This window comes from Ostrea edulis, chromosome 6 (assembly GCF_947568905.1).
Source record: "Ostrea edulis chromosome 6, xbOstEdul1.1, whole genome shotgun sequence".
In the NCBI taxonomy this organism is placed as follows: domain Eukaryota; kingdom Metazoa; phylum Mollusca; class Bivalvia; order Ostreida; family Ostreidae; genus Ostrea; species Ostrea edulis.
The window spans coordinates 93,044,016-93,071,885 of record NC_079169.1 but is presented as its reverse complement, the minus strand read 5'-3'; the positions used below and the strand labels follow the sequence as shown (position 1 = coordinate 93,071,885).

The window sequence follows — 27,870 nt, the reverse complement described above, 5'->3', positions numbered from 1 at the left end:
ACATGTACATGTCAATATCAATAACAACATGAAAATTTATCTAAAAATTTATCTATTAACAAATATAATTACATGTACATAATTGTATGTATAACAATGCATGTACATGTACTTAATTTCTTAAACATGTATTGTAACAAATTCTATTTTGCTGAATATCAAACTTTTTTTTATTTTACTGTCAATTTTTAAATGTCCATATGATATAAATGAATAAATAAATATATAAGATGACATCAATGTAGCAGATGGACCATCAGCATGGATTGATCAGTGGGTAGAGTACCAGACTACGGGTCATGGGTTAGATTCTCAATCCTGCCATATATTTTTGAATCATTCTTCTGCTCGTCCTTTTACACAATCATGACAATGGAAGATGAACATTTCTCGGTTTTGCAAAAGATTTTTCAGGCCATTACAGCAATGTACCCATAGACCTAGAAAAATAATAGTAATACATTGATTTAAATAAACAACTGTCATTACACTGCAATCAAATTTCATAAGGCTTGAAAAATACATGCAACATAATTTTTAGTTAAATAAACTGTAAAATTGTGATGATACTGATTTTATTTACAGTATATTCATCTACCGTACACCATATCTGGGAAGATATCATTAAGTATCACCTACAATTTCTAATTTTAATGATTTATAATCCAAGAGCCCATATTAAGAAAAAAAATTTCAAATGACCCCAAGGTCAACTTTAGTATTTTTTCATTAACCATTCCCCTTGTAATGAAATTGGCTTCTTTCCAAACCAAAAAAAAAAATACTTTTTAACCAAGAATGGTAAGTTTCAGTTAAGGTCATTCACGTTTATAAATAAAAAATATTTTTTTGTGACATTTCAGGTACAATTCACTTGCATTCTATTTTCTTTCTACAAAATTCTCAGGTTTAATTAGTCTAGAGTTAACATATTTTGATAGTTCCTGGTTGTGGCAAGTAAAAATGTAAAATCAGCTGATATGTACTGCAGTAAGGTATATGAATGGGATTTTACTGTAGCAAAGAAAGTGAGAAAAATCTTTAGCACAATTGAGTATTGAACCTGGTACCTTTGCACTGAGCTACACAGGCTGACATATAATACATGGTAGTACAACATTATAAATTTAAAGGGGCATATTTGCTGTGAAAGTGATGGCAACCATTTTTATCTCTCAAAATCTCCCAATGGCAAAGGAATATGTATTACTGACTAATAAAAATATTTCTTTAGTAAAATAAAAAAAAAACCCAACAGAAACCTAAGAAGAGGCCCACAGGCCTTATCGGTCACCTGAATACTAGTGGAAAAGTATCATTACTTCCATGGACTATGAAATCTAGAAAAAAATTCCTGTTCTAAATATCTAAGCTAATTATATTCTAAAGTTCAGCAACAGTATAAAACAAGATGTGTTCTTAAAACTTCACATCCCTCAAAGTGCATACACTGATGAAAGGCTTTATGTGTATTCACATGAAAACATCAAAAGATATGACTAATTTGGACTCATCTTAAAGTCATAACCCTGGGTTGTGAAATTCACCATTTTTTGTACATCCTTTTCTGCATTTATATTTTATACAGTATCAGCAAACTTACACATAAATACTATATACTAAGTTTGGCCCCACCCTGGGGTCAAAACCCTTACTCTGGGGGAAATCAAATTTACAATTTTGATAAAAGACTACCTGCTCTATCCATTTAGTTTCAATTTAGTATCAATAGCATTAAAGAAGATGTAATTTAAGTGTTTTATACACATAAACACTATATAACAAGATTTGGCCCGCCCTGGGGTCAAAACCCCTACCCCGGGGATCATGAAATTTACAATTTTGGTAGAGGCCTGCCTGCTCTACATCACTATGCATTTAGTTTTTCTTATATATGTGTGTATCTTGATAAGAAGATTTTTGAAAATTGGTCCCCCTTGTCCCAATGATGCTTCATACCAAATTTGAAAAGAATTGGACTGGTAGTTATTAAGAAGTTAAAAGTGTTCAATTGTTAACGCACGACGAATGAAAACTAATTGCAATAGGTTACTGAGTAAACTCAGGTGACCTAATAAAAGTACATTTGATAACCGCTTTTAGTGTAAAGAAATATATAAAGAAGAATTATTGGCTTGCAAGATAATAATTATTTAATCACCAAAATTACATATATTCATTTGCTTGCTTTGAGATTAAAAGGTATTTCAAATAACTGAATACATGTGTTATTACTGATCAGAAATATATAATATAGAGCAATTTTTATTGAGTGTTGATTTCAAATTTTGGTGACAAAATTACAGCTATTATTTTGGAAATCATGCAAGAATTTTTAATATCGAGGAGATAAAAAATAATTTCAAAGAAACATAGTGTATGTCCTTAGATTGGTTAAATTTCTATTTGCCAAAAAGGTGAAGATATGCTTAGACAGACAGGTACAAAACATGCAAAATGGACAAACTTTGATCATAAAAACTCATAAATTTATGTTCTTAAATCTTTGCCTAAGGATTTAATCATCAATGCATTACAAAAATCATTACATCATGTACCATGTACCATAATTTGTTTTGGATTTTTTGAAACTTTGTAAGTACAGAAATGATTAAATGTGTACAAACAGTGGATATACTTACATCATATATATGTACTGTACATCTTGCATCCCAATCCTAACCCTGAGGCATCATGGAAAATCTTTCAGGAGAGGACATGAAGAGAAATGCATCTAAATCAAGGAATGCTGCTGTCTGTTGGCAATTTATTTCTTGACCACCTTTATGACCCTTTGAAAAATAACAGAGGTCAGCTAACTTGGATATCTAGTGCATGTTACATGTATATCACACCTAATATCTCCAATTAATATATAGTCAATGTTATTCTACATTAAATAAATTAACACTGACTTCACACAGTTGTACAACTGTATTTGAATGCGATTTTGTTTCACAATATTTTCTGAAAGTTTTGCACATGGATGTGCACAAGCAATAATTGAAATGATGCTAAAAGAGACTGTAACTGTTCTCATCTGGTACCGAGTGCATTCACCCTATCTACCTGTTCGCCCAGAGTATATATTGTTAAAGCAATAATAATTTTCATATTTTATAACCATGCAATAGAGGGGCACGTACAAATCACACATTTTAGAATTAGTGCCTGTATATATATAATGTATATTTTAGATTCATTTTTCACCAATATTCTTGTTTTTCTTTTTGCGAAATGATGTGAAAGCATGTGAGTACTTGTGTACAAGTAGCTATGATACTGCTTTAATGTTGTCCCAGTCATGAAATTTAAAAAAAATGGGAAAATGGGATAAATAATTTTGAATTTCAATTGTGGTATTGTCAAAAGTTTGAAGTTACCATGTACACAAATGAGCTTGTGTCTTAATGTGTTAATAGTGGGCACATATAAAATTGTAAATAACTAACACATATGTATATGTGCTCACTATTTAGAAATTAAGATCCAGGCATTATAGCAGCTACATAGGTTGAGAACAAAATGAATAAGGGACTGTGATTTTGTGATGTGTGTCATGTACTGAATCCCCTTGAAGTCAATTCAACATTATTTAGGGGCCTAGTGACGAGTAGTCAGTGGTAAAACATTTAAGGTTATTACTATACAAACAACTTAACTTACTTGTCAGTCCATGCCGACTTCTTTTTGAACACCTACAGCATCGAAGATCCATGCACAAGTCAAATGCGTTAAATTTGATGAACCTTCCATTTGGATTTGTAAACAACACTGAATAACGGTACAGTTGATCGACATGCCGTTGGCAGGCATACGTATACGTTGAAATTCGTTGCTTTCTCACAAAGTTCTGTGTTCTTTTTCGTCATAATGCGGCGGTAGCGCAGGGAATTCAAGGTAAATGAGCAAATTCACACTTTTTACGCTTCGAAGTGAAAATAGCCACTGCGCACGCGTAAGTGCAATCGTACATCGTAAGTTACGTTTGCGGCTACGAACGGTTTTGTGAATACCATTTTATGAGTACGTAACTCTAATCTTAAGTCAGACGTAAATCCTACGTTTACGTCTACGAACTTTAGTAAATATGGGCCCAGGTTCTATATTCTGTCTCCTAGTTCTATATTCCAGATTCTGTAACTTTCTCCTAGTTCTATATTCCAGGTTCTGTAACTCTCTCCTAGTTCTATATTCCAGGTTCTATATCTGTCTCCTAGTTCTATATTCCAGATTCTCTCTGTAACTGTCTCCTAGTTCTATATTCCAGATTCTCTCTGTAACTGTCTCCTAGTTCTATATTCCAGATTCTCTCTGTAACTGTCTCCTAGTTCTATATTCCAGATTCTATATTTGTCTCCTAGTTCTATATTCCAGGTTCTGTAATGGTCTCCTAGTTCTATATTCCAGGTTCTGTAATGGTCTCCTAGTTCTATATTCCAGGTTCTGTAATTGTCTCCTAGTTCTATATTCCAGGTTCTGTTACTATCTCCTAGTTCTATTTTCCAGGTTCTGTAACTATCTCCTAGTTCTATATTCCAGGTTCTATATCTGTCTCCTAGTTCTATATTCCAGGTTCTATATCTGTCTCCTAGTTCTATATTCCAGGTTCTATATCTGTCTCCTAGTTCTATATTCCAGGTTCTGTAACTGTCTCCTAGTTCTATATTCTGTCTCCTAGTTCTATATTCCAGATTCTATATCTGTCTCCTAGTTCTATATTCCAGATTCTGTATCTGCCTCCTAGTTCTATATTCCAGGTTCTGTAACTGTCTCCTAGTTCTATATTCCAGGTTCTGTAATTGTCTCCTAGTTCTATATTCTGTCTCCTAGTTCTATATTCCAGATTCTATATCTGTCTCCTAGTTCTATATTCCAGATTCTGTATCTGCCTCCTAGTTCTATATTCCAGGTTCTGTAACTGTCTCCTAGTTCTATATTCCAGGTTCTGTAACTATCTCCTAGTTCTATTTTCCAGGTTCTGTAACTATCTCCTAGTTCTATATTCCAGGTTCTGTAATTGTCTCCTAGTTCTATATTCCAGGTTCTGTTACTATCTCCTAGTTCTATATTCCAGGTTCTGTAACTATCTCCTAGTTCTATATTCCAGGTTCTGTTACTATCTCCTAGTTCTATTTTCCAGGTTCTGTAACTATCTCCTAGTTCTATATTCCAGGTTCTGTAACTGTCTCCTAGTTCTATATTCCAGGTTCTGTAACTGTCTCCTAGTTCTGTTTTCCAGGTTCTGTAACTGTCTCCTAGTTCTATATTCCAGGTTCTGTAACTGTCTCCTAGTTCTATATTCCAGGTTCTGTAACTGTCTCCTAGTTCTGTTTTCCAGGTTCTGTAATTGTCTCCTAGTTCTATATTCTGTCTCCTAGTTCTATATTCCAGGTTCTGTAACTGTCTCCTAGTTCTATTTTCCAGGTTCTGTAACTGTCTCCTAGTTCTATTTTCCAGGTTCTGTAACTATCTCCTAGTTCTATATTCCAGGTTCTGTAATTGTCTCCTAGTTCTATATTCCAGATTCTGTATCTGTCTCCTAGTTCTATATTCCAGATTCTCTCTGTAACTGTCTCCCAGGTTCTATATCTTCTCCTAGTTCTATATTCCAGGTTCTGTAACTGTCTCCTAGTTCTATATTCCAGGTTCTGTAATGGTCTCCTAGTTCTATATTCCAGGTTCTGTAACTGTCTCCTAGTTCTATTTTCCAGGTTCTGTAACTATCTCCTAGTTCTATATTCCAGGTTCTGTAACTATCTCCTAGTTCTATTTTCCAGGTTCTGTAATTGTCTCCTAGTTCTATATTCCAGGTTCTGTATCTGTCTCCTAGTTCTATATTCCAGGTTCTGTTACTATCTCCTTGTTCTATTTTCCAGGTTCTGTAACTATCTCCTAGTTCTATATTCCAGGTTCTGTAATTGTCTCCTAGTTCTATATTCCAGATTCTGTATCTGTCTCCTAGTTCTATATTCCAGGTTCTGTAACTGTCTCCTAGTTCTATTTTCCAGGTTCTGTAACTGTCTCCTAGTTCTATTTTCCAGGTTCTGTAACTGTCTCCTAGTTCTATATTCCAGGTTCTGTTACTATCTCCTAGTTCTATATTCCAGGTTCTGTAATTGTCTCCTAGTTCTATATTCCAGATTCTGTATCTGTCTCCTAGTTCTATATTCCAGATTCTCTCTGTAACTGTCTCCCAGGTTCTATATCTGTCTCCTAGTTCTATATTCCAGGTTCTGTAACTGTCTCCTAGTTCTATATTCCAGGTTCTGTAATGGTCTCCTAGTTCTATATTCCAGGTTCTGTAACTGTCTCCTAGTTCTATATTCCAGGTTCTATATCTGTCTCCTAGTTCTATATTCCAGGTTCTGTAACCGTCTCCTAGTTCTATATTCCAGGTTCTGTAACCGTCTCCTAGTTCTATATTCCAGGTTCTGTAACTGTCTCCTAGTTCTATTTTCCAGGTTCTGTAACTATCTCCTAGTTCTATATTCCAGGTTCTGTAACTGTCTCCTAGTTCTACATTCCAGATTCTCTCTAGTGTAACTCTGCTTTAGTTCCATGTTTGAATTGTTCCTCTGGCTTTTCTATAAGTGTTACATAAACAGCCTCTATCATATTAATCTATTTGTTGATACATTAGGAAGACAATCGTTATAAATTTTTTGGGTATAGTATGGTACAGAATTAATTGATTGACTGATTAAAGCTATAATGTGTATTGGGCCATTGTGAGCCGATTGTTTCTGAGATAGGATTCATCACTTCCACACATGGTGAATTTGCGAAGAGATCACTAGATCTGATAGGTGGTAATTCTTTAAGCCCAATTGTCTTCTTTTCAAACACCATCACTATAGGTGCAATTTAAGCTTTTGTGTCAATGTAGTTTGTTTCCAAGTTGACATAGAGCCTGAACACACATAAAAAAAAAGCTTGGAGCAATTAGCTGTACTAAAACTGATGGAGTGTATCAGTACTGATTTCTGTAGTAATTAATTTTGCGGACTTGATCCTTTGAAGACAGGCTGAAAAAAAATTCAGTCGTGTCAGTCTTGTATGGATTTTGTTTCAATTTTCCTTTCATGATTGTTCACAAAAGTTTATAGGAGTTGAGAACATTATGATCTTAGTAGTTGTTATGAATAATGAAATGGAATTGTGATGGAGTGAAATCACAAGCACGGTGCAATAAATTTTGACAATATCCGAGTCAGTTGATTCAGTGGATTATAGGTTTTAAAAAAGAAAGTGGGAGATCTGATATGCTAGATGTTCATTTCATTTTGGATTTGATATGAATGTTGTTCCTGACTCTATATTACAAAGACTGGCCTTTATTCAGTCGATCTTTTTAGAGGGAACAATCCATTTCTTATTGCCACTAAAATAATGTTGATTTAGATTGGAAAGTAAAAGGAATTAAATTCTGTGCTCAATATATTTTTTGTGAGTGGTTATCTGAGTTTAATTTTACCATTGGAACCATCCGTGTATACGGAGCTTCAAGGAATTTCGACTCCCAACTTCAGAAATCAGCGAATTCTATGGTGATTTGATGTCTGTCGTTTCAGCAGTAAATGCTTGGAGTTAACAAGTTTTGCTAAAGTGTGTATGAACACATTCTGTGACTCATGACAAAAATGTGAAGGATTTCTTAATGTATATCTAGGAGAAAGAATTTATAAGATTCAGTAACAGAACATTATCATGGCTGAGCCGGGGTTTTGGCCTCCCTTTGACCAAAAATTGATGCGATTACCGAATGTTGAACGACAGAGGCATAAAGAACGAGAAAAAGACAACCAAATTTCAGTAGATGTGGTAAGATTGATTAAAGTCTTCTGTTACATCTGTCTCAGAACTTTTTTTTAAAATTATTTTTTCTTTGCTATTCTCAATGAGTCAATACACAACTCTACTGTAAATAGTATTAGATTATTTTCTGCAGTAAGTCTTAATAGATTTAAATACATAAAGGATCACATGGTCATTTTAATTCGTTTAAGATTGGAAGGACACAGAGAAAGAATAATAACTGGGTTAATTCTTTATTCTTTGGGCGGCCATTTAGTAATCGTATGAGGGATTTCTCTCCTTTGTAGTGGTAGAATTAAATCCTTCAATTTTCCACCTGAAAGTATTTTGATGTAATATGCTAGAAATTGACCCCAGTTTATATGTAATAAACACACTTTCAAAATATGATACTCACGGTAGCAGTTAATTTTTTTTTTTTTTACTTTAGATATTATTTTATTTAAGGTAAAAGGAATTGTGAGAATGATTATGATAGCATTTATTATCTAGATACATGTATTTCATATAAATTGATCAAAATAATTTTAAAGATTGAAGTAATTTCATTCCCAAAACACTAATATCTCAAAAAGAGACTGTTTTAGTTTAAAAGAGAAGTAAATATGATGGTCTACATTCTATGTAATTTATAAACCTTTAGTTTTTTTATGTCATAAAATTTTAAAGGTCAAGTACGGTGATTTTCCTAAAACTTGAGTTTTATACAGAAAAATGTCTGTCGTACACTTATGGATTAATTTCCATGGCAATTTTGATAAAAATCACTTGGCGTGAATTACACGGCGCTATCAAACTTTTACCTGAGCGATCGATAAATGTGTTCTGACGTGGGTTATCGCTCGTAGCTTATGACGTCATCTGAGACAACTTTCGACTGCATTGATAGGCTTTTATAGTGTTTACATAGAAAAGTCCTGTATTTATGGTACAATGCGCTGCTTTGAACTGCAATGTGAAATCGGGACAGGGATTAAGTATATTTCTTTTCCCAAAAGATACTAAATTTCGAAGAATTTGGATACTGAAACTGAAAAGAGACACTGAGATTTGTGACAAGCCACGAGGATCAGTGAGTGACACTTTAATTAACGAGAATCAGGTTTCCATCATCCTGTTTGACTCCAAACAAAGTGCAAAGTGATGATTAACTGGACATCCTACAAAACAAGTGGAGGGATGTATTTTAATTATATAAAAAGTTCAACCCAAAAAGGGGGGATGCACGCAATCCACCCCTCTCTACATCCACCACTGAATGCTTTAATGCGACATTGTATTCAATGGGTTTGCGATTGCACATAAAAATTAATGTCACCCATTACCTAGTTCGAATTGATTTTATTTCTTCTATTAAATGAAATATCTTTCGAATATTGTCGTACTCATACTATATTTATAAGGGACTCATCGTCATCATTTCATTTCTTCACTATATATATATTGAAAAAATAAAATATAGTAAAAATGGAAATGAATTTAATTCTAAAAACCCATTTTGATAAAACCTTATTTATTGCGAGGTCAGTCCAATTTCCAAAGTTCATTATGAAAACAAGTACAAGTTTTTCCTTTTCCTAATATGCTACATTCCTAATGTGCTACATATATATCATGAATCATTAAGGCAAAATTTCACACCTCAAAATGCTACAATTCGTTAACTTTGTGCCGTAATATATCAATTTCGCATTTGACGTGTGTTGTGAAGAAATTACATGTACTAATAGGCCTAATTTACATTTTATGATATTGTATCTACATGTAGCTGTTTGTTTTTTTTTAAAAAGGGGGGGGGGGTTACAAATAACTTTGTGCACAATAAGTTTTTTTCTTTTGTCTTTTGTTGTTCTTTTTACAAAAAGGCATTTTTCAGTTAAATATATATCTAGCTAAACACATTATAATTTGAATCTGATCAATCTCATACAAATAAACCCCATAATAAAAAAAAATACAAACGTGAGAGTCAATCTAGTTAAATATGCTCACAATCGCTACAATAGAGTATACGGCGAGTATCTATGAAGTCTGATTTTGATTAGCCTCGGTTGTGTAAAATACAAAGGTTATCTTTTGATAGAACATTTTTTTCCAATATTATTCCCAATTTTCTATGGACTGGCCCGGTAAATAATTTCTAAATGAGATTCCAATGAGATATTTGTCGAACATATAAATGTATATATCATATAAATATTACCATCTGATGGTTTCGAAACGGGTGTAGGTACAAACATTATAAAGGTTGAATCCCTAAACTCAAGTGTATCTACGGTATTTCATCGTCACTATCCACGGTGTTGCTAAAACTGGCAATTTCTCACAGAAATTAAAACGATGATATACAGGCGTAAACAACTACGATTGTCTCAGATGACGTCATAAGAAAGGGTGACAATCCCTTCATTCGTTTCTATAAACAACGATTTTGGAATAGGTATTTTGCGCATTTACCTGGATTTAAAAAAAAAATAAACACATCAATAAACTTTTCAAAATGGGTTTTAATGAATTATAAACTTTATTTTCAAATCTATTTTTATTACACTTGACCTTTAAAGTGCATGATAAGTGAACAAATGTATTAATTAGGAATCAGTAATAAAATCTGTGAAAACTATTTAGATTTAAGACGAAGTGATTACTTCAAGCTCTTGGAATTACATTTTTTAACTGTTCAATGAAAGTTAATGTCAGTGATTGTCTTGCCAAGGCAAAACATAATAATCTTATTTTTCTCTTTGGGGTATATAAAAATGAGTTATTTCCCTTGTTGACTTAGTTTTGGTATAAACGTGATATATTGGTTTGTGCTATTTTGAGAAGGGTTGGATGCCAGCATTATCAGAACATCTGTGTTATTAAATGGCATTGTATGGCCTCTTTAACTTGGATAATGCAGGTTGATTGATTTATCTAAATTTTAATATGGTATTGTTTTAACTCTACGAAAACATAACAGTGATCTAAGGATTGAGGCAGCTCTCTTGGCAAATTCAAGATGTTGAGATTTTCCCACATAATCATATTTAATTGAACAAAAATGAAGGTCAAATAGTTTTGCATAAGGGTGTGTTCAAATTGATAAGCCATGTACATAGATCAGATGTATACAGATAACTGTGCACAGACCAGTTACCCCATTAGTGCAGCTTGGCATAAATCCTGAACTGGAATCTGAACACATAGCACTTTGACCGAATTTTGTTCCTTCATCAAGTGGCTCAACTCATGACAACATTTGAAGACCCCAGAAGTTACCATACAAAATTTGATTGTTCGTAATACCATACAAAATGTAATTGTTTGGCTTCCATTGCCAATTTATAATATCAATACGTTGGTGAATGCCGAAAAAATACATGAATACAATTTAGCAGAACTCTTGTTCATCTTTCCAAATGTACATGTATAACCTTACTCAGGGTCAAAGGTCCTTGGAAATTAAGTATTGTATAAGTTTACTTGAGTCAATGGCCCTTGGAAATTAAGTATTTCATAAGAGTCAAAGGTCTTCAGAAATCAAGTCTTATATAATCTTATTTGAGCTAAAAGTCCTTGGAAATCAAGTATTATTTAAGCTTACTTGAGGTTAAAGTTTTTGGAAATCAAGTATTATGTAAGGTTACTTTGGCTAAAAGTCCTTGGAAATCAAGTATTGTATAAGCTTACTAATGGGTCAAAGGTCCTTGTAAACGTATCCCATGGTCTGTTTTCTGTGTTGTGTTTGCAGCTGATCTGGTTCTTGTTGTTTTGTGTGTGTATCTGGAATTGAACCTCTCTATTAAAAAAAAGAGCCCCTTTTAATCAGAATTCTAAAATGATACATATTATCTAGCAATAAATTGATGAAAAATAAACTGTTTTTATCAAACAGAATTTGATCTTTATTACCTATTTACCATTAATCTTTAAATTGAGGCACTGTGATAATATTTACAAAATTGAATTGCCGGTGTATGTTTTACATTACCATACTTTGCCCTGGTTGAGAGGAGATCCGATTTCTGTCAGCCATTGTTTTTGTTATTCATTTGAATTTCAGAGATAATTGTATACAAAATAAACATGTTTATATACTTCAATGTGTGTCTAATTATTTTTGGTCATATAATATCACATTGAAGATTTACTGAACAAATAGATAAGTATGATTGTAAGTATTTGTAAAATGAGAGCTATTTACAACAAAACGGTGTCACACGCCTTCAAGTGTCAAATGACTCCTCCACCATTCTTCCTCTTCAGACCTCTTAGTTAATTCCTTGTATAAATTCTTCTGTGTTTATTCAAAGTATATGCATAGAGTTTAACAAAGTTTAAAAATAAAATATGATACCAAGCTCTTTGTATTATGGAATCAATTGTTTGGTCAAGTTTTCTACCAAAGCAATACATTGAGTTGTTATTAATTCTATTCCAACTTCAAGAAAAAGGGAGAATTTAACCCAGTCTATATGTAACTCAATAGTGAAATTCTTCTACTTGGAGAGCATGTATCCGTGTGGTTCTAAAAACACAAGTGTTATGTTGAAAGTGTCAATGACTGAGTAGCAATTGATCGTGTGGTGAACAGGGACTTTTGTGAGGTCTTGACTAGGTGTTAGGCCTATTCGTTGTCTTGCTGCCTGTAATAGTTAATGGTTGTAATGCTATACGATCTATTGAATTTTTCTTTCACTGCGAGATGGAATGAACATTTGACCAAATAATTAATATTTGATGAGTTAGTTTTGATTTCTGTAACAGTTCCAATGGATTAATTGTTTGGAGAAATGTTAGCGTGTCCATTCATCAGATGTTCACAGAGATACGTGAAAATTCTGTGTATTAAAAGCCGCTAAACCTGGCAATTGACATACTGTCATTGGGATATTAAAGTTTGACAACCTGATATATTCCTTTTAGCCAAAAAATCCCCCCATATAAAACAATGAAATAAATTGATTTGTCCAGCTTTGCATCATGGACTTTGAAATATCATTGTCTTTGTGAAAATAGGAAGGAATATAACAATGAGAATTTTAAGTGGTATGTGCTTGACACATTGTGAAAAATTATGTGAAACGTAAGTGATAAGATGCAAATTTTGTGTAAAACTGACCACTGATGACTCGTCAGCCTCCTGAAATAATGTATAATGGCAGACATCAATTTCACAGTTTCTAGAAGGGACCTTCACTCAGCCCTTCGGAGGAGTGGTATTGGCGGATTAGTATTCCGAGAGGTATTGTTCATCTTTAATTACAATGTGTATCTATCACGCTGGTAGTGACAATAAGCTAAATAGGAATTCCATACACTTTTGTCTAGACAGCTTCATCATAACCAAAACTAGAATACAAAGAGGCAGAATCTCTGTTATAAATAGTATGATATGCTGAAACTGGTGCTATTCACCTACAGTGAAGATTTAAAAAATTCATGAAATGTACGAAAGAATTTTACGACTCCAACTTATAGTACATATGTACTATGATGTTTAGTACTGTGTAGGTGAGCCAAGGTTCCAGGGTTGTGTCTGCTGAGTGTGTGAGTGGGGGTCCCTGGGATCTGCTGAATACTGAGTGTGTGAGTGGGGGTCCCTGGGATCTGCTGAATACTGAGTGTGTGAGTGGGGGTCCCTGGGATGGGGTCTGCTGAATACTGAGTGTGTGAGTGGGGGTCCCTGGGATGGGGTCTACTGAATACTGAGTGTGTGAGTGGGGGTCCCTGGGATGGGGTCTGCTGAATACTGAGTGTGCGAGTGGGGGTCCCTGGGATGGGGTCTGCTGAATACTGAGTGTGTGAGTTGGGGTCCCTGGGATGGGATCTGCTGAATACTGAGTGTGTGAATGTGGGTTCCTGGGATAGGGTCTACTGAATACTGAGTGTGGGTTCCTGGGATGGGGTCTGCTGAATACTGAGTGTGTGAGTGGGGGTCCCTGGGATGGGATCTGCTGAATACTGAGTGTGTGAATGTGGGTTCCTGGGATAGGGTCTACTGAATACTGAGTGTGGGTTCCTGGGATAGGGTCTGCTGATTACTGAGTGTGTGAGTATGAATCCCTGGAATGGGGTTTGCTGAATACTGAATGTGTGAGTCTGGGTTCTGGGTTCATTTTACTGATAGTGCTGTTATTACTTTTTGTGTTAATCTTGTTAAGAACTTATTGTGGTTCTATGCTTATTAAGAAGACTTGGTCAGTGAAATGGAACCAGAACAGGGTACACACACACACACACATACAGGGAAATCAGTTAATAACTTCTTTGTTTAAAGATTAAAAACTGCAATCCATATTATGTCCCTTCATATTATTAGACTATTGTGTTGTGAATTTGTACATGATTTTAACTACTTTAATCCATATTTTAAACAAAGCTTTTCTTTCTGTAGTGTTTAATTTATAGTAATTCTCTGTTGCTACCCACACACAGGGATCACATCTGTTAAGACTGAATTTGTACTGTCCAGGCTCCATTCCCGGGTTTCTGAGACAGTAATAATACCCACTGTCTTGGGGTATTTCTGAATTCTTTGGGATTCTGTGCATCCTGTGTTATTCAGTGATTGGATTTGCTGGGTGGTTTGTCTGTAGAGAGTTAATGTCCAGGATTTTATGCCTTCTGAAATTCCATCTGTAAGTGTAGGAACTTATATAATGACATTATCAAAGTCAGGGAAATTGTTTTTTAAAAAGTCCTATATATATTTTTCCTCTGTATACTTTGGATTAACAGGTGTTGATCACTGCATTGGTTGAACAGTTTATATATGATTTACCACAGGCTGTAAAATTTTATCTCTGCTGGAATTTGAACCTGAGGACCTTCAGTTGATAAAACCATCTCTATTCCACTGTGTTATTATGACATCATAATGTAAGTAAGTGAACAAGGAGGCTGTGCAGTTTGGAATTCTTCTTGGCCTGCATCCTTAATTTTAACCTTTGCCTGCATCCTTAATTTTAACCAAGAGTGCAAGATGAGACTTTTCCTCTCAGTATGGCCAAAACTGTGTATGTAATCTTTGATAATGAATTCTTTATATCAGCAGCCATTTGTGATTGAATGAAATATAGGCATTGCAAAAATATTTCTGAATTATTTCACACTTCAGCCGGTAGATTTGAAGAATTACTTTTCATACTTCAGAGTTATAATTGTGGAAGAATAAACAATAGCGAATCATTATAAATCAAAGAAATTTGTATCCAGAGCGTATAAATCATTTCATATTTAGAATATGTGATATTAATCAAGATCTGGATAACTGAAATGGAAGCAATATCAGAACTTCATTTGGTTTTTTCTGCTCTCAAACTTTCAATAAACAGTAAAATGATGGAAATTACACTTCACATGTAATGCCCTCACCACTGCAAATCTTCCTCCTTGTTACATGTGACTCATTGTGTAAGATTGAAAAACAGCCTTGTGATAATGAAAAATTATCAAATTACACAGACGGCAAACTGCAGGAATATATATGGTGTTCACACATAGTTCTTGACATTAAGCACTATGGCAGTACATATATAGCAAGGGAAACAGAATTACGTCAATGGCTGGCATTATCGAATAATTGTTATAAACATGCAAGACGTAAATTTCTGTTTTGAAATTGTTGTGTAGGTTAAAACTACAGCTATTGAGCTGACAAATGCTCAGAGAAACACCAGAAGGCTTCATCAATATTTCTAAGGTGCACGCCTCCTCTCAATGCCCACTGGAGAGTCCTATAAGACCAGCATATTCAGTGTAGATAGCCTTTTCCTAAAAATCTACAATGTTGTGTGTAATGTGATTGTTTGTGGAATTTTCTCTCATTATGTAGCTATTTTAAGTTTCTTGGGTTACTGTATCTTTTTATATTTGTAGTAATGTTTTATTAATGATTTGGTTTCCTTGTTTTTGTTTCAGAGCCCTCAACATGCCAACATCCAGCAGCGGTCAAATCGACTGAATGCTGATGGCAGTAAATACCAGACCTCATCTCAACAGATCCCCACCAAACAGCCCTCCTCCCACCACACCACCCACCACACCAATCAGAACAAGCACAAGGCAGGGGTCTCCTACACTGAGGTAAGTCAACAAATCTCTACCAATCAGCCCTCCTCCCACCACACCAATCAGAACAAACAGGGGTCTCCTACTCTGAGGTAAGTCAACAAATCTCTACCAATCAGCCCTCCTCCCACCACACCAATCAGAACAAACAGGGGTCTCCTACTCTGAGGTAAGTCAAGTCAACAGATTTCTACACTGAGGTAATCATGAAACAAGGCAACTAGAACAAATCTAAAAGAGTTGATGGATAAGATTTAAACAACTCATTAAATGTGTCATTTCAAAAACCCATTACAAGAGAATCTGATTAACCAGAATAGCAATTCAGTTTAAGTCAGATATTCCACCCAAAAGGGATACAACTCTGTAATAACCTGCAACTCAGTTGAGTAAGTCAAAAGCACAACAGAACCTCATGCACGGTCAACAGGAACAAGAATTAATTGTGAGCACAATTTACAGGGTGGTAAGCTGGTGGCTGCTGTAGCTCCCACAACAACACTCCCTCAGCTTGGCCACCAGAACGAACTGAAGAACGCTCACCAGAAGCAACACCATGAGAATGACTCGAGCACTCTCCCCCAGCTCAACAAGAAAAGTGAATCGTACACTCGTCAAAGTTCCTACTCTACTATCAACACAGGTACTCCTGACAGGACAAAGAGGGATGCTTATGGGAACAAGCTGCCAATGACTCCGGGAGGTGAGGAGACATGAACCAGTTTTTGCAATGCCCATTAAGCAATATGCAGAAGAATTTTTAAAAAGTTGATTAAATTGTAAATTGTTGTTAAATAAAGAAAGATTGATTGGTGTTATTTCAGAGGCTCTTAAGCAGTTTAGAAGTAAATTGACAGCTTTTGAACAGACAGAGATCCTAGATTACCCAGAAATTTGGTTCCTCGGCCTTGAAGCAAAAAAGATCGAAGGTGTTCCCGGTGGAGCTCAGAACAATGGATACGATGATGAAAATGGATCTTACATCAAGGTCAGAATAAAGTCCTAAGTTTTCATTTCCAGCAAAAAAAAATTGCATGCCGGAAATTTTCACCCAGCATTATTTTTGACTAGATATTTTTCCTGTTTGACTCAGCTATACATGTGTTTATTAATTTTGCATGGTACTAGATTTTTCTTCAAACTTTAAGGTTATACATGTACAAAAATGATTTGCCTTGTTCTCTATTCATGCATGGGTGTAGTATGGGGGAAAAAGGGTGAAATTTTCCAGGCATATGGTGCTCACAGCCAAATATTTCAATTTATTTGAATTTATGCAAATATTCTAGATAATAGGAGACCAAATTGCATTCCGCTATGAAATTTTGGAGGTGGTAGGGAAAGGCTCGTTTGGCCAAGTGGTCAAAGTCCTTGACTACAAACTTGATGAGGAAGTTGCTATTAAAATTGTTCGTAATAAGAAGAGGTAAACATTGATTTGGCGTGGATTAGTATTGCCAGCAATATCGCTTTAAAGATGCACTCTAGAGGGCTTGGCTTAGATTTTAGAAAAGTGAAGTTCCTTTCAAAACGAAATAGAATAAATTCCTATTTTTAGCTTTGCACTTGTTTGAATTATAATACACTTGTTTGTAATTGTATTAGTGGATTTTAGTCTGTAGTGCCTTTCTTCGTGAATTCTTGAACAAGTCAATCAACCCATAGTTGGTTTAAAACTATACTGGTTTTGTGTAGTCAGAGTCCATCTTATGGAGTTAGGCTGTGACAGTAATGAAAATGTAGTGTAATGGCCATGTACAGAGATTAATGTGTTGCATGGGAATTAATTGAAAAGTAGAAATGTTTCAAGCGCAATGTAGTTTAATTTTATTTATACAATCTACACCTCTATCTAAAACATATGATTTCATGCATCCCAAAATCTAGAACATCTGATAATTGATTTAAAAACTACAGTAAAACCTGGTTGTGGGGACCTTGTGGTGAAGAATTTTGTTACATTGGGAATTCATTATATCAGAGTATGAATTCAATATCTTATGCTATTTGATATTTATAAGTATATTTGTCAGTGCAAACACTTATTATAACAATGTTTGCCATACTTGTTTTATCTCATAAAAGGTAGATTTATTAGTCAGATTTTTAAAAATAACAACATCTGTTTTTCTAAACTTATAGCTTTTTTTTTTATCTGAAAAATATATTTACATTTATTATGAATTTCTGCATTTACGCCTTGCTTTTACCCTTTGGATAAGGATAGCATGTCCTGCACCCTCCAGCAATTCGCTATTTTGCACTGATTATTTTCTAGGTCATGCACGACCACATGGTGTATCGATATGAAATTCTTGAAGTGCTGGGTAAAGGTTCGTTTGGTCAAGTGGTCAAATGCTATGACCACAAGACAGATCAGATGGTAGCTGTCAAAATTATCAGAAATAAGAAAAGGTAATGTGACTGATACACACTCTGCACCTTACAGAATAAGAGACTCACACAACTTAAAACATGCCATTGTGTATTGTCATATTTGGTACATTTTTACTCTGAATGATATAATGTTTTTGATAATTTGAACTGAATATTGTAAAACGAAATTTTAAATGAAGTGAAGACAAACTGCCATGTTGAATTTTTTGGGAAACTATTATTCATCAAAAGTTAACCATTTTCATCAGATTCCACCATCAGGCACTGGTGGAGGTAAAAATTCTCGATGCTCTTCGGCGGCGAGACAAAGACAACCAGTTTAATATCATCCACATGGGGGAATACTTCTACTTCCGAAATCATCTCTGTATCACATTTGAGCTCATGGGGTAGGTGTACATGGTAGCATAAAGAGTGAGATGTATGGCGGACTTGATAAATTCAGAAATTATACCAAAACAAAAAATGTACATACATCTAATTTATGAAACTGATTTGACATTGATTTATTGCTCAAAAAATGAAATTTCCTGCCATTATGTGATCATGTTCACTGAGTGGACTCTTTAATTAAGGATATGGCAAAATAACTGTAGCCAGTGCCAAACAAAAGAGTACATCGATATATTGATTTCACTTTTGTTCAGATGTCTTTATTATGTACTGAGTCTGATTAAAGGAATGAATTATGAATGTTGGATTGCTGTTTCTTTTTAGGATGAACCTATATGAGTTAATCAAGAAGAACAATTTTCAGGGATTCAGCATAGCTTTAATTCGTAGATTTGCCTTCTCTCTCCTGCAATGCCTTAAAATGTTGCACCGAGAGCGAATCATTCATTGTGACCTGAAGCCAGTATGTTTTTTTCTATTAGCAACTGAATATCATGTAATCAGTAACCATGCTTTGAGATATGAAAAAGCAATAAAAGAGAAATAATGAATAGAAAGGAGGAGGAAGCACATGTATACATTTTTTATTGATTTGCAGGAAAACATATTACTACGACAACGAGGTCAAAGTTCAATTAAAGTTATAGATTTTGGATCCAGCTGCTATGAGCATCAAAGAGGTAAGACAAGGGTATCAAATTATAGTTATACTTAACAAACTGATAGTTCTGTAAATACTGAGAGAACAGAGCAATTGCAGTGATTTATTGTTTACATGATACCAATCTCCTGAGCTGATCCTTAGATTACCCTTCTCCATGCCTATCAATGTTACAGTGATTTATGTTTACATGATACCAGTCCCCTGAGCTGATCCTTAGATTACCCTTCTCCGTGCCTATCACTGTTACAGTGATTTATTGTTTACATGATACCAGTCCCCTGAGCTGATCCTTAGATTACCCTTCTCCATGCCTATCAATGTTACAGTGATTTATGTTTACATGATACCAGTCCCCTGAGCTGATCCTTAGATTACCCTTCTCCATGCCTATCAATGTTACAGTGATTTATGTTTACATGATAACAGTCCCCTGAGCTGATCCTTAGATTACCCTTCTCCATGCCTATCAATGTTACAGTGATTTATGTTTACATGATAACAGTCCCCTGAGCTGATCCTTAGATTACCCTTCTCCATGCCTATCAATGTCGCAGTGATTTATGTTTACATGATACCAGTCTCCTGAGCTGATCCTTAGATTACCCTTCTCCATGCCTATCAATGTTACAGTGATTTATGTTTACATGATACCAGTCCCCTGAGCCGATCCTTAGATTACCCTTCTCCATGCCTATCAATGTTACAGTGATTTATGTTTACATGATACCAGTCCCCTGAGCTGATCCTTAGATTACCCTTCTCCATGCCTATCAATGTTACAGTGATTTATGTTTACATGATACCAGTCCCCTGAGCTGATCCTTAGATTACCCTTCTCCATGCCTATCAATGTTACAGTGATTTATGTTTACATGATACCAGTCCCCTGAGCTGATCCTTAGATTACCCTTCTCCATGCCTATCAATGTTACAGTGATTTATATTTACATGATACCAGTCCCCTGAGCTGATCCTTAGATTACCCTTCTCCATGCCTATCAATGTCGCAGTGATTTTATTTTTATATGATGCACTTATTTCTTATTTCAGTGTACACATACATCCAAAGTCGATTTTACCGGTCCCCTGAGGTGATCCTAGGATTACCTTACTCCATGCCTATCGACATGTGGAGCTTTGGTTGTATTCTGGCAGAGCTGTACACAGGATACCCTCTGTTTCCCGGGGAGAATGAGGTAGAGCAGCTGGCCTGTATTATGGAAGTCTTGGGGCTCCCTAGTGGAAACGTCCTGGACCAGGCCACCAGGCGCAGGCTGTTCTTTGGTGGGTCTCATTGCTGTTTGTACTGAAAAATTTAACGATACTTGGATTTTTAATGTGGCAGTATATACTGCTTGATAAGGAGAATATATGGACATTGATTAAAACAGGGTATTGATAGCATCTTTCATTGTTAATGAATCATATGTAACATGAAGGGAGAAAATGCAATGAAACACACAGCGATTTGCAGGTAAAAGTCCTGCCAGGGGCAAAAGAATCAGGCTTGTGTGCCTTTGAGGGTGAAGACAATTTAAGGAGAGAGGAATGTAGTAGTTTGGGTTTTATGGACCATGGGTATTTGGCCTGGATAGCTCAGTGGTTAGAACACTTGACAAGAAATGCAAGAGTCCTGGGTTCGATTCCTGGTCCAGCCATGAATTTTATCCTTTCCAGTTACACATGCGTAAAAACTTCTGTGTTTTTTCCCCAGATTCTAAAGGCAACCCCAGATGTATAACAAACAGTAAAGGAAAGAAGAGGAGGGTGGGGTCCAAAGACCTCCAACAGGCCGTCAAGACGTGTGATGCCAACTTCCTGGACTTCATAAGGCGGTGTTTAGAGTAAGTATTCCAAAAGTCTGGCGCAGGAAATACAGACTCAAATGACTTCAAACTAAAAGCAATTAAGTCCAACAACTGTCCACTGGGATTTTTAAAAGTTGAATATATATTGTTAGATTTTGTAGATTTGTAGTTAAATAGATGAATTAAACGTACTGTCTACTCTAGATATATTGAAATTCGGGTGTTCATTATATCCAAAGTTCAATATAACTGATGTTTAAGTATATGATAAATAAAATTGGGGATTTAGTTTTACTTCAATATAACAGACAGTTCAATATAAGTGACTTCAATATAAGTAGAGTTGACTGTAATTATAAGCACTTGAAAGTGATGAAGGTCTAAGATGGAGGAGTTGAAAGTTTGACCTTATTTGAAGCGTTGTTTGATGTACCATGTATAGTAGTATTATGTATGAATGTATACAGTGATAATGTGTGGTTGTTAGGTGGGACCCAAACATTCGGATGACACCAGAGGAAGCACTGCAGCATGACTGGATCAAAGAAGGCCTGGTGAACCGTAAGGCTAGAGATTCCAACCGATCACAGCAGAAAGCCTCCCATCGCCCATCCCCAGCTGTGTCGGACCAGAACAGCGAATCTTACAAACCTACAGACCCGTACAAAGTGCCAGCACAGGTCCCAGGCAAAGGTAGAGGTTCTAAAGGAGATAGAAGTGAAATTAAGTCATATTCATAGTCAACTGCATTCATTTATTGTTATTTTCAAATAATATCATCTGTAATATATCATTATTATTCATATTTAGACATGTAAACATGGAAAAATTGTTATGAATAGTTTGTCATTTATAACAGTCAGAAGTATTCATGTCTATCAATATGTAACTTTATTGCAATTGTTGCCTCTTTAATTACTTATTTTGATTTCTTCATAAACACCACAGAACGGCAAAAAAGTGAAGAATGGAAAGTGAATCTGAAAGAGAGAAAACAGAGTGCCAAAAGGGTACCCCCCGTGGGGGCCTCAGCCGAGCATACTCACGACGAACACAGTGCTAGAGGTATAGCTACCAGCGTTTGTGTTGTAACCTTCACTTGTATTTCAGCATTGTCCATGCATAGTTCTCTCACAGACACCGCCTGACCTGTCTGTTGTGTAACTGTAGAGGTTTTAGGTCCAGCACACACATTACTGTGATGTAGCCAGACAGGAGATGTGTAAGGTCTCACAAGGTTCAGAGCTATAGAAGTCACCCATGTTGATTTGCAAATTTTATAGTGTGGACATCGTCACATTTGCACGTGTCACCACTTGAAAAGTCCTGAATTCCTGATCTGTGGAAAATGTATCTAGCAAAAAGCATTAATACTTATAATGAAAGAAATTCTGCAGTTTTAGTGTTACGTTAAAGTGCATAGAAATAAAAACATAAATCAGAGGCCAAATTTTTGTAAAATCACAGAGATTGAATGGTTATGTAGATAGAAATCTACGCATGTTTGACGACTCACTAGTAAAGCAATCTGTTTTATTTTAAACCTACAGGGAATACAACCACACATGTCACCTATATAAAGTTATTTTAAGGAAACCGGTACCTCATTACAAAGAAAAGTAAGAAACAGACAATGACTTGTTAACCTTGTTTCTAATACCTAATCTAGCACGTTAGAAAAACTCTTCACTGCCGACAACTAAATTTTAATCTCATCCACAGGAATTCTGGAATGATGCATGAAACTGAGAACTCTACTAGAATTAAAATGTTATAATTTTTTTCCTACTAGTAGTTTGATTATAACTGCATGTTTATCTTTCGGAAGACGTTGAAATTAGATTTTAAAAAAGAAAAATGATAATATTTGTGACATCATTCCTCTAAAAACTAACATACCAGGTTGTCTTGTACATGAAATCACCTATCTGATTGGATTGGGCTCTCTGTTATATCAACACTCTTCTTGTCTTTCATTCTGGTCGCCATTTCTCCAGTTCTTATCAATTCATATGTAATTTTTTTCCTCAACTCAGGCAAAGGGAAAGATTTAAGAATTGGAATACTTCATAGTAATGATAACATTTATTTATTTTTATCATTTTGGTATCTCTAAATACATGTACAAGATTGAGGCAGATTTCATCACATTTTTCAAACACGTGAAGCACTTGTTCAAAAATTGATAGCACTTTCACCAGGAGTGCTGGACCTATAGATCTACAGAAGTAGCACGATTAAAGCATTTAAATGACTCAGTTAACAAACCTAAACATAGTGGTGATCAAATGTTGCAATGTGATAGACTTTACTTGTATTCTGTGAAGTAATTCTATGTAATTCAATCTGTAGATTATAGAGATTTGTTTGATTGCTAGAAACATGAGTAAACACTGTAAATTCCTTATTTTACGCGAGTACTTAATATGGCGAAATGGCTCGTGTACGTCAAATCGCGTGAACATGAATTCACGTGTCGTCTGTCAATCAAGAATCGCGTGAACATGAATTCACGTGTCGTCTGTCAATCAAGAATCGCGTGAACATGAATTCACGTGTCGTCTGTCAATCAAGAATCGCGTGAACATGAATTCACGTGTGGTCTGTTAATTAAGAGTTCTTGCATGTTCTTGAACAACAGAAAAATAAAAGTGAAGAATTTTATTTTAAGATTGATGCCTATTGCGAAATTATGCGTTGATAATTTGCTGGCGTATATTAAGGAATCTACAGTAGTAAGGATTTTGTGTATGATACTGTGGTCAGTGTAAATGTTCTGTCAGCTCTATGTACTGTGTTGTTGTTGGTGGCTTTGCATGTTGATACACAGATTTCCCACCATCTGCTGGATGAAAAAATAACGACCAATCAAATTCCAGTAGCTGACGTATAAGTCCTGCACGAGTTTGTGATGACTGTAACCACCAGTGCATCTTCTTGTTGTGTCTGGCTCTGTGTGTGTGTGTGTGTTGTGCATTGTTTTGTGCACCTGTCTGCTTTTACTGTAGTCTGTCTTAACCACTAATCTCCAACAGGACCCCATTATTTCACAGCTCCCAGTGCCAAGAGCAACAAGGGCAGTGCCAGAAAGGACGACAGCCACACCGTGGTCACTGAGGAGGTCAAGAACCTGGCTGGAGGTCACGCCCCATACCACCCCAAGGCTGACAATCACCCCACAGAGGACTCCAAATTCTTGCCACCAATTGGGAAATGATCCTCCCTCTCACGGAAGTGACAAGATTTCCTGTGTTATTGTCTCCTTGCTCTTGAGATGAACATTGAAATATTATATGGCAGAAAATTATGCTTGCATACTGAGGCTTGTACCAGTTATATATTTTTGTCTGATACACACTATACACATAAACATGTACATGGCCATTTTTCAATTATTTAGGAAAATTCATCTTGCTGCAAATTTAATTATTGAACTCTAAATTGCCTTTCCAGTGTGGCATTTTTGCAGATTTTACTCCAAAGCATCCGTCCATTGCATTTTAATTTTTCACTGCATGTCCATAACAGTTTTTGAAAACATTTTTACAAAAGATTAAAGCCAGATATTTTTTCTCAAGAGCATAAGTCACCTGACCAGTATTATTATTTACAGTACTTACAGTGCGAATACGTCGATCCTTGTGATCAGTATTTAGTAGACCAATGCATGCAGTCTTTACGTCCAGAATGTGTAATTGTTCTATGTGCAACATGTGTATTTATTTTTTAACAGTTTTTACTGAATGCATTTAAGTATAAGCACATTGTATTTGCATTTAAAATTACCTTTTTATAGTCATTGTACATGTTAAGACATTTTGTTAAATATTATGCTCAATCCAGTCTCTATCCATTGTATGTACTGCATTGTGTATCCGTCCAGTGTTCGATGGTAGGTCATGTGATACATATAGGTCACATGATAAGTATAAGGTCATGTGATACATTATCTTGCAGGCCAATGGTATACATACTGATTATATAGTGATAAACCTTTTCTATATTTTAGACAGGGTACAATATATATTGTAATAAAAATTGATTTAAAAAGTGAAATATATAAGTAATACCAGTTCATGTACATTTATTAATCTTTTAAAAAAAATGTATGAAATAATGTTATTTTAGTGATATAATTTAAAGAGCATATTTTGTGCATTTTTACTTGTGAATTTTTTTTTTTTTTTCACAAACGAAGTTTGTGGGGGGGGGGGGGGGGTGGAATACTGGACATAATTTGTCCAGAGTATATCTTAAACACAGTGAGACAGATTTGATTAAAACTTTGTCAATATCTTATTTGAATAATGAAGTTGTGCACCTGCTATTTTGATTGAGATTTTTTATCATTCAAGGAAGTTAGATATTTTTTTTCCAATGGGTGGGTGGGGGGGGGGGGTGTTGTGTTATGTTGTCATTGTTCAGAGTATATATCTTAACAACCATTTATTCTCCAAAGAGCATGAATTCACCATTTCCCACCTTCCAATGTGTCTTGTGAGGGGTGTTAATTCCATTAGGACAGCTCTAGATTTAGTTATGCCAATGCAGATGTACTTTCTGTGTTTGTTTTGATAAGAATTTAGGAGGTAGAGTTTGACTGATCCACATTTTCAAGTCTTACAATATCAAATTACTGATACTTAAGAAATTTTTTGATGTGTAGATTTATTCAAAATAACATATATTTTTTTAGCTCGCCAGAACGGCTGTCCGGAGAGCTGTTATGACCCCGGAGTCAGTGTCACACTTTAAGGAAACAAGTTTTACCTGGGCCATATCTTTTGAACCAAGGGGAATAGGGTTTTGATAATTTACATATAGATGCCTCATGAAGAGACCTATGTTTTGATACAGACATTAAACCTAATGACCTTTGCCTTGAACTTTGACCTACTTTTCTAAAACTTTAACCTGGGCTATATTTTTTTAACCGAGAGGGATAGGGCTTTGATATTTCAAATATAGATGCCTCATTAGGAGACTTTTCTTTTGTTACCAGAACTGTTGACCCTAGACTTTACCTTCTTTTCAAAAACATTAACTATATCTTTTGAACTAAGGAGTTAAGGATTTGATATTTCAAATTTAGATGCCTCATGACCAGGCCTTTTGATATGGTATCGAGACCCTTGACCTAGTAACCTTGGACTTTGATTTATTTTTTAACCTTTTGAACTAAAAGGGATTGGCTAAGTAGAATCATGCTTCCCGGCGAGCTATGTTGTTTTTTGACAACTCTTGTTATACGTTCTGATTGAATTATACACAAATTCTTTTATCCGGGCATTTTTTATTTTGTTTCTACTGAAAATGATGTAGGCTTAAATACTGGATTTTGCGTAAGTGGAGGTACTGTATAATGTTAGAGATATGTATGCTTGTAAATGTGGTTCACCAAATATCTAGTCTACAAACTAGTTATTCAGAAAGTCATCAGGGAAAATTAGTGTAGTTCATTAGAGAAGCCCAGAATTGTTATGAAGTGCTGAGAAATTCCTGTCCTTAGAACATTATGTGAATTGGCGAGTAAATCTCGAGACAAAGTTTTAGTCTTTTAGTTGATGGTTCTTCGTTTTTTTTTTTTTTTTGGTTTTCGCTGATGTTAAGGAAGGATTGATTAATTAAATGACATGTACCTAGATTTCAGAAACAGTAAAGTTGTAGGTACTATATAGCTGTGGTGACTATGTATCAGTAAATGGTATATTACTGTATCAGTTAAGCATCTTCCATGATCAGATATTGTGATAATCTTTGTGCAATATACATTTTAGGTTAGAATTTTACATCGTCTTTTGAGAGTCTTCAATGTATAGATATGTACAGTACTTACAAAATGGACTGTAGATAGTTCTTAGAAAGAGAAATTACAGTATTTATTATCAAAGAAAACAAGCAGGGATGACTTGTCAAAATAAAAATCCAAGATTTGTTTGTTTACAACTTAACATTTCAACACACCGTTTTGTGTCAGTGTTATTTATTATATGTTGGTTTTTGTTTTGTTTTTTCAATACATTTTATGTCATTCATGTAACTGTGTGTGTGTATATATATATATATATATAGATGATGAAATTCAGAATTATACATTCAATAAACATTTGTTTACCACTAGCAATTTCTCCATGTTTTTATGTTTCATCAGGCAGTTCAAATATAATACAAAAGTTGTTTGAAGTGACATGGAGAAAGTGCTAGCACTAAGCGATTGTTTTTTTTTAATTGACTGTATCATTCTGATTTTCGTCAACTATAAAAAGAGCAGTGATATCTTCTATAAAATAATCTGATTGAATCAACTAGAATCAAACAAGACGTTCTTGCTGATTCATTTAAAGCATTCCACTGTGTAAGTGAAGGAATCCTTATAAACTATTTCTTGTTAAAATTTGTTATGTTTGTGTGATGAAGTTATGGTGAACAAAATCTATAAAGCCAACAAAATGATGTGTGCATGTTTTCTTGTTTCTTGTACGCTTTCAAACCTGCATCAAACACAGAATGAAAGCCCGACTGGAATTAATCTGCCCTTTAGTCATCACAGTTTGTATCTTTGGTATTTTTAGAATACTTATATATACCAAAGACACCTATTTGAGGTCACGAGTTCAGAGATAGATACAGCATCAGGACTGTGGATGACCTGGTCATTTTTCTGGTTACACAATGAGAAGGTATTCATCTGGTTACACAATGAGAAGGTATACATCTGGTTACACAATGAGA

At 35.0% G+C, this 27,870-nt stretch overlaps 1 protein-coding gene and 1 long non-coding RNA gene across 9 annotated transcripts in view; one reads left to right on the top strand and one right to left on the bottom strand.

The window, feature by feature from the left end:
* LOC125645842 (dual specificity tyrosine-phosphorylation-regulated kinase 4-like) overlaps positions 1-27,593 on the top strand; it is a 72,599-nt gene extending 45,006 nt beyond the window's left edge. For 4 of the 8 annotated variants that reach the window (XM_056142739.1, XM_056142740.1, XM_056142742.1 and 1 more), the window contains 12 exons: positions 15,727-15,891; positions 16,339-16,579; positions 16,701-16,864; positions 18,155-18,291; positions 18,522-18,662; positions 18,991-19,129; positions 19,265-19,346; positions 20,381-20,614; positions 21,045-21,174; positions 21,626-21,831; positions 22,087-22,203; positions 24,192-27,593. In XM_056142739.1, coding sequence (XP_055998714.1) covers positions 15,727-15,891; positions 16,339-16,579; positions 16,701-16,864; positions 18,155-18,291; positions 18,522-18,662; positions 18,991-19,129; positions 19,265-19,346; positions 20,381-20,614; positions 21,045-21,174; positions 21,626-21,831; positions 22,087-22,203; positions 24,192-24,355 — 1,920 coding nt within the window. In that variant the 3' untranslated portion in view covers positions 24,356-27,593. Of the gene's footprint in view, positions 1-6,997; positions 7,825-12,242; positions 13,049-15,726; positions 15,892-16,338; positions 16,580-16,700; positions 16,865-17,165; positions 17,303-18,154; positions 18,292-18,521; positions 18,663-18,990; positions 19,130-19,264; positions 19,347-20,380; positions 20,615-21,044; positions 21,175-21,625; positions 21,832-22,086; positions 22,204-22,688; positions 22,758-24,191 lie in introns of those variants that run through there. The other 4 variants (XM_056142745.1, XM_056142744.1, XM_056142746.1 and 1 more) reach the window with 4 other exon arrangements.
* Positions 36-5,071, bottom strand: LOC125658278 (uncharacterized). Its single transcript, XR_008796368.1, has 3 exons — positions 3,667-5,071; positions 2,643-2,792; positions 36-440 (listed from the first exon to the last, which is right to left on the bottom strand). It is a non-coding gene; the product is annotated as an uncharacterized LOC125658278 (long non-coding RNA).
* Positions 27,594-27,870: the final 277 nt, after the last annotated feature.